This window comes from Pongo pygmaeus, chromosome 3 (genome assembly GCF_028885625.2).
Source record: "Pongo pygmaeus isolate AG05252 chromosome 3, NHGRI_mPonPyg2-v2.0_pri, whole genome shotgun sequence".
NCBI lineage: Eukaryota > Metazoa > Chordata > Mammalia > Primates > Hominidae > Pongo > Pongo pygmaeus.
Window position 1 is genome coordinate 168,763,690 of NC_072376.2, and position 12,440 is coordinate 168,776,129.

The 12,440-nt window shown below is 40.8% G+C and overlaps 1 protein-coding gene and 1 long non-coding RNA gene across 4 annotated transcripts in view; one reads left to right on the top strand and one right to left on the bottom strand.

Moving 5' to 3' along the window:
• Nucleotides 1-519: 519 nt before the first annotated feature.
• LOC129034837 (uncharacterized) lies at nt 520-9,792 on the bottom strand. The gene is made up of 3 exons (XR_008502030.1): nt 9,507-9,792; nt 2,873-2,962; nt 520-898 (listed from the first exon to the last, which is right to left on the bottom strand). It is a non-coding gene; the product is annotated as an uncharacterized LOC129034837 (long non-coding RNA).
• A 738-nt stretch (nt 9,793-10,530) lies between these two features.
• Nucleotides 10,531-12,440, top strand: part of GUCY1B1 (guanylate cyclase 1 soluble subunit beta 1) — a 48,420-nt gene continuing 46,510 nt past the window's right edge. Inside the window, exons 1-2 of one of the 3 annotated variants that reach the window (XM_054484548.2) lie at nt 10,531-10,677; nt 11,321-11,394. In XM_054484548.2, coding sequence (XP_054340523.1) covers nt 10,675-10,677; nt 11,321-11,394 — 77 coding nt within the window. In that variant the 5' untranslated portion in view covers nt 10,531-10,674. Of the gene's footprint in view, nt 10,678-10,787; nt 11,075-11,320; nt 11,395-12,440 lie in introns of those variants that run through there. The other 2 variants (XM_054484547.2, XM_054484549.2) reach the window with 2 other exon arrangements.

The window sequence follows — 12,440 nt, forward strand, 5'->3', positions numbered from 1 at the left end:
AAACCAGACAGTGGACCTCTAAATGTGGCCCACCTGCTTGAGAGTCATTGGAGGGAGGGAGTACTTGTTAAAGTGCAGACTCCCGGAAACAACAACTTACTTATGAATTAAAACAGCAGAGTTGGGTTCCAGAGATCTGCATTTTAAAGAAATGCCCCAAGAGATATTTATCAGCATTTTCAATCCCAGGAGCCTATTGCAGTCCTTCTCTAAGGGTTGGGGTAACTCTATTAGTATTTGCCCACTGGATGGCAAGCTCTACTAACAGCTAACATTTCCATAACTTTGTGGATTGTTAGATAAGCATGTCAATTCATAATTTCCCTACTTCCTGGACCATGGACATATTTAGGGAGGCAGAGAAACACCAAGCTTCCTAGAACCCCTTCTGTTTTGTTTGTTCCTGTCTCCTAGGCTCAATAGGTTAGAGCAACGATATGCATGATTCAGAACACTGAGGTAAGAACAGAAGAGATAGATATCCCCTAAAATGCCAGAGCATACACCACAGGGTTACATCTGGGACCAAGGAGAAAGGACCTTTATTAAGAATCTGTGCCAGGAAATAGTAGCTAAGCCAGAAGATGAATACCAGAAGATGAATGATAGAATTAGGATCTAGAAAAGTCAATCAATTGGCTCATAGTGGTTTTACTGCATTGATACTCAAGCGTAAGCACTATGTTCAGTGTAATTTACGATAAGTAACAGTATTGATTTTCATTCATGGGTTATAAATGAGGTGTGACTCATCTTCTCCGGATTGTTTCTCCCTGCCCCAGAGATGAACACTTCCATGTGCCCCTTCGCTTCTCTTTCCCAGCCTTATGGCTTCACTGATGGCTCTTTCAACGCTCATTCTCACCTCCCAGGATGAACTGCTTCCGTCCACACATTCCTGATGTTCAAATGTAACAAAAACATGGAAAGGTTAATTCATGTTGGGAAACAGATCAAGGACTTTGATGGTAGTAGAAAGAGGTTCTCTAGCCATGAGAAGGAAGGTAGGAAAAAAACTTTAGACCCTATAATGCACCTACCAGCACAAAAAGCAAAGATACTTTTTTAACTCCCCAAATCAAAAACGATTAAATAATGCTATCTCCTTGTAAAAAGTCACCCCAAATCTTCATACTTATGTAATATATGAAGTACAACTAACCCAAATTAATGATGTTTTGCATTCCCTTTTATGGAAGAAGTGAGTAGAATTTACACATACTTTATGTTTCTCTCACCATCTCTTCAGTCATCCTTATGATATTGTGAGCTACCCAATATTTATGTTTCTTTTCCCTTTAAGTCAGCTATAGCTGGTTTCTGTTGCTGGTGATGCACAATTCTGGCTAATAGAGAAACCAATAATTTCCCTAACAATTAATCCTCAGGAAATGTACCTTCTTTTAAAGAAAGCTGTGGCTATCTGTGAGAGGGGAATCCTACCTTATATATAAGCAGCACCAGTATTGCCATTTTCTCAGTGAAACACAGCATGGCCAACAGTAGAATATGAGATTGACACACACAGTACTAGGATATACGTAGAAGTAGAGTGGGAGACTTTCTACTATTATTGATATTTCTGAAAGATTAACATAGAAATGTAATTTCTAGGTCTGCTTTGTCAGCTCAGACTGCTATAACAAAATACCATAGATTGGGGGGCTTAAACAACACAAATCAATTTCTTACAGTTCTGGAAACTGAGAAGTCCAAGATCAAGATACAGGCAGATCCAGTTCTTGGTAAAGTCCCACTTCCTGACTTGCAGATGGCTATCGTTTTGATGTATCCTCACATGGTAGAGAGGAAGCTCTGGTCTCTTTCTCTTAATAAGGATACTAATCCCACATTGGAGGGCCCATATCAGTGTCTTCATCTAAATAGAATTACCTCCCAAAGGCCCTAAAAACCATCACAGCGGAAGTTAGAGCTTCAGCATATGAATTTTAGAAAGACGCAAACATTTAGTCCATACCCAGGTCCCCGAGATGTCTCAGAATTTGGGTTAGGAAAGCTACTTGACATACTGAATTAGCATCCTACTGCTGCTGTGACAAATTGTTACAATCTTAGTGACTTAAAAAAAAAACAGATTTTTTTTTTTAAAATTCTTTTTTTTTAAAGAATTTTTTAGCTTATAGATCTAGAGATCAGAAGTCCAAATATCAAAGTGTCAGCATGGCTGCTTTTCTTCTAAAGGTTCCAAGAGGTCTATTTCCTTTCCTTTTGCAGCATCCAGAGGCCTCTGCCTTCCTTGGCTCACAGCCTCTTCTTGGCATCATTGGGACCTCGGCTTCCATCATCACACCTGCTTCTCTTACTTTGTCACTCCTGACTCTCCCTTATAAGAACTGTTGTGATTAAATTGGGCCTACTCAGAATTCGGGATAATCTTTGCATATCAATGTCCTCGACTTAGTCACATATGCAAAGTACCTTTTGCTTTGTAAGGTGACATAGTCACAGGCTCTGAGGATTAGGATATGGACATCTTGTCAGGGAAGGGGTGTGGGGGTGGGAATTATTCTATCTACCATGGCATGCCTAGTGGTTACATAGGTAAGAGAATCCACATAAACCTCAGGACTCCCTAACTCAGTTTATTCTACCATTCCATTTTTTTCTTTTTAATGTGTAAAAACCCCTGGCTTCACTAAAATCAGCTTTACCTAGGATCAGACTAAAGAAACCGCAGATTTCCATTACAGGCCAAAAAAGTAGGTCTAAATTGCCTTAGAAATTATGAGCAACTTTTTTATTTGTCTCTTGGCAGGAATGAAAATGAAAGTAACAAATTGCAAAGAAGAAATAAGAGCAGTTCAATAAACAGAACGCACATTATTTTGGTAGAAAGAATATAAAAACATACCTCAGGGTTGATTTTCATTTACTTGAGATAATAGAGTAGAACACATCTGGGGCTGCTTTGTTCTGCTGGCTTTGGTTCCTGTCTGTGGGACTGGAGTCATAAAAGAGGACGGGATCAGAAAACCATGGCTTAAATTCTCTATAATGCCAGGATGGGATTTAAGCAAGTTATTTTATCGAAAACGCAGCATATGTGAAAATGGATTATTTACATTTTTATAAACAGGATGCTTAAATGAATGATAAAAGTCAGATTTACGGTGTATATTCGTCCGTTTTTACACTGCTGATAAAGACATACTCAAGACTGGGTAATTTATAAAGAGAAAGAAGGCTTAATGGACTCACAGTGCCACACGGCTGGGGAGGCCTCACAATCATGGCAAAAGGCAAAAGGCACATCTGACACGGCAGCAGACAGAAGAAAGAATGAGAACCAAGCCAAAGGGGTTTCCTCTTATAAAACCATCAGATCTCGTGAGACTTACTCACTACGATGAGAACAGTATGGGGGAAACTGCCCCTGTGATTCAATTATCTCCCACAGGGTCCCTCCCACAACACGTGGGAATTATAGGAGCTACAATTCAAGATGAGATTTGTGTGGAGACAGAGTCAAACCATATCACCATGTATCAATCACTGTAATATGTCCTTTATAGATATCATCACATTTAATCTCTGTAATTGCTTTATTTTCAGGAGAGAAAACTAAGGTTTAGAGATGTTCAGCAATTTGTCCACAGCAGGGCCAAAGGCTAGAATACCATTATGAATACCACTCATGCTCTTATCTCCTTTGTGGTATTTTCTCATTTTAAGAATGTTTAAAATCCATATAATTCAAACAGAGAACCTTATAATAAAGACAGAAAATCAAATGTACATTATATATTACTATATATAAAATGCTTTCATAAGCGTTAACTCTTTTTGTCCTTACCAAAAACCCTACAAAACCCTATATAAGTTGCTATTTGTATTACCTCATTTTCACAGACAAGAAAAGTAAAATTTAGGGAAATGATGTGAATTCTCCCAGTTTACATATCTATAATGTTGCAGATATTTATCTTCTAATTTCTTTCCACTCTACTAGGTGTTATAACAAAAAACACCAACTGTTGATTCTCGTGACACGTAAAGGAAAAAAAAATGATATCTTCAGGAAACAGTTGTGGGTTTGGGTTAGGTGATCTGCAATGGGTCAATGAGGCAAGAGAAACCCCTCGCTGCTCTGGGCTGCAGGTCCTCATGTGCAAAAACAGCAACACACTATCTACCTGATAGAAAACCATAAGGGATAACTCCTGTGAAAGTACTTTGTAAACTGCAAAGGTTATTTAGAGGTAAGATCTCCTGTTTTTTGTTTTTGTTTTAACTACAAAGTATTAGAATCATTCCACTGGAATAAGTATTGCTTTACTTTCCAATTTTTTCAACAGGGTATTGATGCTTCTCAAGTGAAGCATCATTAATGATTCCTTAAATGTGGCCAAACCAGTTTAAGTATTTTTGTTTCCGTATTTCAGGTTGATATTTTGATGTTCTTTGTCACATGGGGGAACTATCATGTGGAGACACTGTAAGTCATAGTTAAAGATCCTTCAAAATGTATTCTAAATGGCATTTTATTACAGATATATGTTTTATAAGTATACCAGTAAATACACTCAATGCAATTCTTTTGTTTCAAATGTGAATAAAACTTAGTAAGATTTTAATACATTAGCACAAGCTAATTTTAACTTTTGATGTTGCTGATAAAGCACCCATTCAGGAAAAAAAAAAAAAGTTCATGCTTTATGTAAACTATTAATGGACAATTTACCTCCTTTTCATTATTTTTACTCATGCTATATTTGTTAGAAAACTGATAATATAGTTGTATGTTATGAATCTAATTAGATTTGGATTTTATTTTCAACAACAACAACAAAACTAGTAATCTGAACATGAAAAGTCGATGTAGGCAAGAGATTTTCTTGCAGATTGTCAGTTGTCCCTCAATGTTTCATATGTGAGTCTTTGGCTTATTGTTACTAACTCCAAACGATCAGTAACAGAGTTATGTGGTCCTTTAAATTTTATAAGAAGCTTTCAAAGATGTCTCATTTGATCCTCTTAGTATCTTAGTTGAGCAAGGTTGGCCAGGCAATGCTATCACCATTATAAAATGGGAAGTTCCAGGTTCAGACAGGTTGAATTGCCAAGCAAGTAACTGACAAGGGTGATCTAGATCTTTTAGTTTGACATGGTGCAGCTCTTTTCACTATGCATTCACTGTCAGTGGACATATTACATGTATATAAGGTAGACAAAAGGGGTTTAGTTTCATTAATCATTGACTTCAAACACAGCAATAACAACCACCACCTCAAAAACAATATTAACTAACAATTTGTGAGGACTTAACATTTTCCAATCATTGCTTTAAGCATCACACTTGCAAACCTGTGGGGTAGGTAATATTTTTAACCTTCTCAGCACTGGAGTATATTGACCTGTTATTTTTCCTATTTTACAAGTGAGGAAACTGTAGTTCAAATACATTAAGTAATTTGTCCAATAGTGAAAAACAGCCAGTCTGACTAAAAAATCTGTACAATTAACTCCTACACTAAACTGTCCCCATAGCTAATTTTTGTTTTTTAAATCAAATAAAGTTACAAAAAGAAGCAACCAAATACTTGAATTAGTAGCTCTTATTCCCTGCTATTTCCTATTTTTATCTATAATAATAAGTAGTTTCAACATACACTAGAGAAGAACAATATTTTAATATAGTATCTAGAGGCTTTTGAGAGTTATGGACAGCTTTTGAAATCTAGATTCCAACTTCCACTGGGTGAGACTATGGGAAAGAAAGTATATTTAGCTCTAGTTTGATGGGAATCTTAATATCCTCCAAACTTTTTGAGGACAACAATTCATAACTTTACTAATTATACTTCTTGGCTAAGATTTTAAGTTTTCACTGTTCCCCAACAAGTTCATAAAGAGATTTCCAGATATAGGAAAATATCATTGACTAAATGACCTCTAAAATACCTTTCAGTGCTCAAAGTCAATGAATCTTTGACATAATCATGGTAGATCTATCCTTACTAAACTAAAAAAAAAGACTAAGATAATCTCTCCCAGCCATGTACAAGCTTAGGCTGTAAAGCAGATGAGAACAAGTTAGTTTTTATTTTAAGCAATTTGACTTCAGAAGCATAACTTTATAGCTCAATCTGGTATTCATAAGCTTTTCTTGAAAATAAAACATATTTTTATTTAATTTCATATACTCCCAGTATGCTATAGTGATGTAGTGATTTAACTTAATGCTTTTAATTATAACATTGATACTAAGCATCATCTTTAATTCTCTTTGAATTTCTTTTAATTTTCATACATAATTGTTTAAACCTTATAAATAAATGGATATACATACATATGTATGCATGACTAATGTTTTTTGTTTATAAGTTCTGATGGCAAGATAAATATTAAAATAATTTGCTGTAGAAAAAAGTAATTTAAAAAGTGCTTCTTTTAATATTCAATACTACCTTTTTCATATGATGAAACTTACAGTTCATTGGTAAGTTAACAATAAATCTGAATGTCACTTCTTTAGGAATCTGAATTCTTGGATCTCTCTTTGTTCTATTGATCTAGTATCACATCACAGAATGTGTCATTTAGAATTTGCTTTTCTCTTTGCTTGTAAGTATTCTGAATTCCTCGCTTGAAGTATTGAGTGACTATATTAGCAAAAATCATGACAACAGATGTGATTATTGTGCGACTAACCAAGACCAGCAGCAGAAGCTTCACAAAGAATCAATATTCGGCTCTTAGTCACAGAAATTAAAGAGGCACATGAATATAAAACAAATCATTGTATAAGAAATAGTTGAAATTAAATGACATGCTGCTCCATAAAATGATCCAAAAATGGAAGCCATGGTGCCATGACAGAAAAAACTGGCAAAACACCAAAGCTTTGACAAACACATGCACAGACTTGGGAACACCCCCAAATATATATGTATCTTCCTTTATCCTTAATCAAAGGTTTCTAATTTTCACATTAACTAGCAAAGCCTTGAAAACAATGATTACAACACTTTATTTATTTTTTTTTTTTTGAGGTGGACTCTCGCTCTGTCACCCAGGCTGGAGTGCAGTGGCGCGGTCTCGGCTCACTGCAAGCTCCGCCTCCCAGGTTCACGCCATTCTCCTGCCTCAGCCTCCCGAGTAGCTGGGACTACAGGAGCCTGCCACCACGCCCAGCCAATTTTTTGTATTTTTAGTAGAGACGGGGTTTCACCGTGTTAGCCAGGATGGTCTCGATCTCCTGACCTCGTGATCCACCCGTCTTGGCCTCCCAAAGTGCTGGGATTACAGGCGTGAGCCACCGCGCCTGGCCGATTACAATACTTCTAATACTTAACTTACCAAAGTAATTTATTTTTATTAGCTGAAAATGTGAGTCACTTCAGCTGACATTTCTGAAAGCCACATATTGCCTTTTTACTTATTGTTCATTCATTAGACTGACCTTCATGTTGATTTTAGGGCTGGCTAAGCCATTTCCTAAGCTCTTCCTTTTCATCTTTAACTGATTCTCCTCAGCTTGGGGCATACATACAAAAATGCAATGCATTGTTCAGAGAATATAGCATAATCTACTTCCTGATATGATTCCTATGCTACTTGGCCAGCAGTGGTGACAATAGGTAGGGAGCTTTTATAGAAGCATGGTGACCCTTCTTTTGAGATCTTCTATAGCTGGCAGGCATCCTTCTGTCCCTGAACATCACAGCCTGTGTAATATCTTGTGGGCCAAACAAAAGTCAGTAAAAGTTTAGTGTCTAGAACTTCTTTTAGATTCAGAATGAATACAAGACAATTGGAAAATAAAACAGTAAAAACATTTACAAATGCAAAAATGTGTTGGACAAAAACAACAATAAGTGCAAAAAGTTATTGGACAAAAGGGAAAGTGAGGGTAGAAGAACAGAAACAGAAAGAGACAGAGAGAAAGGGACATTGGCAGAAATGCTCATTATTCATTTCCTCTCATATCATTCCTCTAAGTGAGCTTTCCTCATTTTTCATTCCCAGAGAACAATTCAATCTCCTTATCTTTTGCCTATGTAAAGTTTAACGTGGAGGACACCACAACACACCCTAAACCAGAGAGCATGGGTCCATTGCTGCTCAAAGGTGAACAGATAAGAGACATAGCTCTTTTTTTTTTTAAGTTATTTTTTAATAAGTTAAAAATTATTTTATGTATATTATTAAAAAGTCAATAACAACAGATTCTGGCAAGGTTATAGAGAAAAGGGAACTCTTATATAGTGCTGGTAAGAATGTAAATTAGTTCAGCCATTGTGGAAAGCAGTTTGGTGATTTCACAAAGAACTTAGAAACATCATTTGACCCAGCAATCTCATTATTGAGTATATACCCAAAGGAGTATAAATCATTCTACCGTAAAGGCACATGCATGCATATACGTTCATCGCAGCACTAGTCACATGGAATGAAATAAACTATTCACAAAATGAATACTTGTGAATATATGTGAATTAATACGTGAATTCACTGTATGCAAAGACATGGACTCAATCTAGATGCCCATCAATGGTAGACTGGATAGAGAATGTGGTACGTATATACCATGGAATACTATGCAGACATCAAAAAGAATGAGATCATGTCCTTTGCAACAACATGGACGGAGCTGGAGACCATTATCCTATGTGAATTAACAGAAACAGAAAACCAAATACCACATGTTCTCACGTGCAAGTGGGAGCTAAACATGGAGTACACATGAACACAAAGAAGGGAACAATAGCTACTGGGGCCTACTTGAGGATGGAAGGTGGGAAGACGGTGAGGATCAAAAAACTATTTATTGGGTACCATGCTTAGTGCTTGGGTAACAAAGTAATCTGTACACCAAACACCCAAGACATGTAATTTGCCTATATAACAAACCTGCATATGTACCCCTGAAACTAAAATAAAAGTTAAAAAAAATTCAGTTATGTAACAGTAAAGAAAATTCATCTATGCAGAAAAATAATCAAAAGATACAGAAAGTTATAAAAAGTAAGAGTCATGGCCATTCCAGCCACTGGTTCTAATTACAGATGATAGCCATACCAACACTTCCTGTGTTTCCTCCCAAACCATTATTCTTACGGCAACATGTATGTGCCTGTGTTATTACCCACATAGCACCTTACTGCATACTACCTCTAAAAAATGGAAAATGATTACATTCATGTGGTTTTTTGTAAACCTGATAATACTTTTCTGCATCATCATTTTCTAGTCACCCTCCTGCTTTTTCGTGGTTGTTTAATGTGCCATTTTAATGGTTCAGAATTAGTGGTTAATAGTTGTTAAATAATGATTAATATTTTAATAGTTGTTTAAAACAAGGTGTTAGATTGTATGAAAGGCTGTAATCTATTTACTCATTCCACCATTGATGGAAATTTTTAAAGTAATTTGTTGTTTTGTTTGTTTGCTATGTACCACTATTTCTGTATCAGTTTCCTTCATCATAGCTCTCTCGGTGCTGATGTCAGCACAATCTTATTGTTTTGACCTTTTTCTCTTACCATATTGAGACTGTTCTCACAACAAACTATTCACATCTTAAAATACCATCTGGTTTCTCAGGTCCACTTGAGACTGGTGACCTCACTTTTGACCTTGCCCTAAAAGTCAACTGCAGTCCATATACCTCAGGTACAAACAGCTTTAATAAGCTGCCACTTCCTGTTCCTCTCATCTTCTCTCTATGGCAGGACTCAGAGCATTAAATAACCTAAGGGCCTGGTAGAATGTAAGCTGGAGGTAGAGTAGTTAAAGTCTGTGCATTTTGTACTGGTCATTTTCCAGTTCGTCTGTTGCTAAGAAACAGCAACAGACGCCCGCTCTAGAGGGTTACAAACTCCCTGGAATTATGGCTCCCGGACATGGTGTAGGGAAAGGTGTCCCACTGGGATCAAGCCTAGAATATCGCTGGATCTTGTCTTGTACAGTTTAGTAAAGGGCAGGACTGGATTTAACATAAAGCCCACCAAACTACATTACTGAAAATTTTTGGTGCTTCACTCAACTAGTCTCATTGACTAGAAGTAAAAATATGTTTTTCTCAATATTACTAGCTTTAAATTTGCCATAAACTGTTGTGGGACCAAGCCACAGAGGAAATGTTCATCCGCTAGACAAAGATAAGCATGAGGATGCCAACAACGGAGGATATTCCTTTTAAGGTCTGTCCATTGCAAAGTACACACGTACACGCTCACACAACAAACACGCCCTGTTCCCTTTTGCTTGTGTTAACAACCACTGAGGGCAGATCTCTGAATAATAATACATTTAGTGGGTCCACAAGAGCTGCATTTCCTCTGCTCCAGAATTCATGCAAGGAGCACGGCTGGGGCTTCTCCACTGTCATTGCTATGGCCTCAAATGAAGGCCTTGTCACCAGGCGGGGGCGGGAAGGCACTGGAGCACAGCAGCATTGAGAGCATCCGAATTCCCTCCTCTGTCCCTGATTGGTTGAAGAACTGGGGGGCACCGACCAGCCCCCTGCGGCTCGACTCGCCATTGGCTGGGAAGAGGTGGCAATCAGGGCGGGCCGAGGCGGCTGTTCTCGCTCCAGCTCGATGCTGCCTCCCCGGCCCGGTTGCGCCGTAGTCGCTGCCGCCGCTGCCTGGGTCCCTTCGGCCGTGCCTCTGCGTGGGGGCTGCCTCCCCGGCTCCCGGTGCAGACACCATGGTAAGTGCTCTCAGCCGGGTGCGGCCGGAACCTCACCCCTCCTCGGCCGGCCTGGCAGCGAGGGAATTGGCCGCGCAGCCGGAGCTTGGCTCGGGGGCCCTGGGAGCTCACTGCCGGCCACGGGAACAGCCTCACTCCTTGCCCGCGCCCAGGCAGGGGAGGTGGGAACGCCGCGAGTCGTGGCGGGGGCGATCGGTGCCTTTGCTTCCCGGGCGGGTTCGCCGCTCCACACCGCAGCTTCCTGAGCTCGGGAAGGTGAGGTGCGGCGGAGGCGTGGGGTCTTCCCGGCTCTGGCCGGCCCCACCAGTGTGGGAGGCTGAGCGCCAGCGGCAGGGAAGGCTCCAGGTTCGCCTCCCGCGCTGCCCCCGATGCCCAGCCTCTCCCGGAGCGGTGACAGGTGAGGAGGGTGGGAAGATAGCGTGGGGGTAGGGCGGATGGTGACGGGGAGAATCCACCAGGGATTGGGGGATTGCGCCCCCACGATCCAACCCCTTTGGTGCGTAGTACCCCTAAGGGAGAGGAAGTCAGGGGCAGGGTGAAAGGTTAAGCCAGCGCCATGGGAGCAGAGGCAGCAGCCTCGCCCCCAAGCCGCTTCTCAGCTACAGCGGGTCCCTGACGCTCAAGTCTCTCCCTGTCCCCGCAGTACGGATTTGTGAATCACGCCCTGGAGCTGCTGGTGATCCGCAATTACGGCCCCGAGGTGTGGGAAGACATCAAGTAAGTGGCCGGCTCCCCTGGCTGTGGCCCAGGTCGGCGCCCAGTGTGGGAGGCCCCCCGCGCTTCGCCTGGTCCTCAGCCTGCTGGCGGGGTCGCGGGCGCGCATCCTTGGAGGTGCCTCCGCGCGTCGCTCCCAGCTCGCTGCAGCTGTGCTCCCACGCTCCGAGACTGGAACCAGGAGGGGAGGGGCGGCTGGGGCGGGGCTGCGAGGGCGAGAACCGCGGAAAGGAGCCCCTAGGGGTCACCACGGCTTCCCGACCCGGCCTGAGCGTGGGAACGAGCTGCCGGCGCTCCCAGGCTCAGCAGGCCGGGCAGCTCCCACGCGTGCAGAGCCCCGAGGGACCACACGGGCCTCCGCGAGGTTCCTGAGCCCGGAGGCCTTAGAAACAAACGGAAGACTTTGGCTCCTTTATGATTTACACAACTGGCATAAATTAGGCCTTTTTGGTATGCTGAAACACGCAGGAGATTATTTCTTGAGCAACAGTGAATTAAGCGCATTTATTCATTTTTAAATAAAGTGAAAATTGGAAGTTTTTCGTTTTCCCCAAATCCCACTGCCCAGCCCCCTCCAACCCCTATCTCCCCTGTTTTTTTCTACTGTGTTGAAGACTTACAGTTCTAGGAGGTATTCTATTTTCAGTCCTGGAGCTTTGAGCCCAGTACTGGGGATGTGAACGGAAATACCACACCCACCTGACAGTTTAAACCTGTTGGAATGACTGATGGGTCAGCATGTCTGCAGGCAGGTTGACTATTTCACTCTAATAAAGTTCTCACTCCTTTTCCCTCTCACTCTCAAAAAATTTGCATTTAACTTATGGTATAGCTGACCACCACCAACTAGCTACTCCAAAACCGTATTTATGGATTTTCGTATTAGAGCAACAGTCAGACTACCACATTGTAACAAAGGTGAAAGGAAGGGTTTCCTGAGTGGACAGATGGGAATACACTGTTATTATTCACTCTGATTTCCTGTACTTACTGATTTCATTTTGTTGTCTCAGGTAGGTGAGGCTTCCATGCTGTTTTTCCCTAAGCAC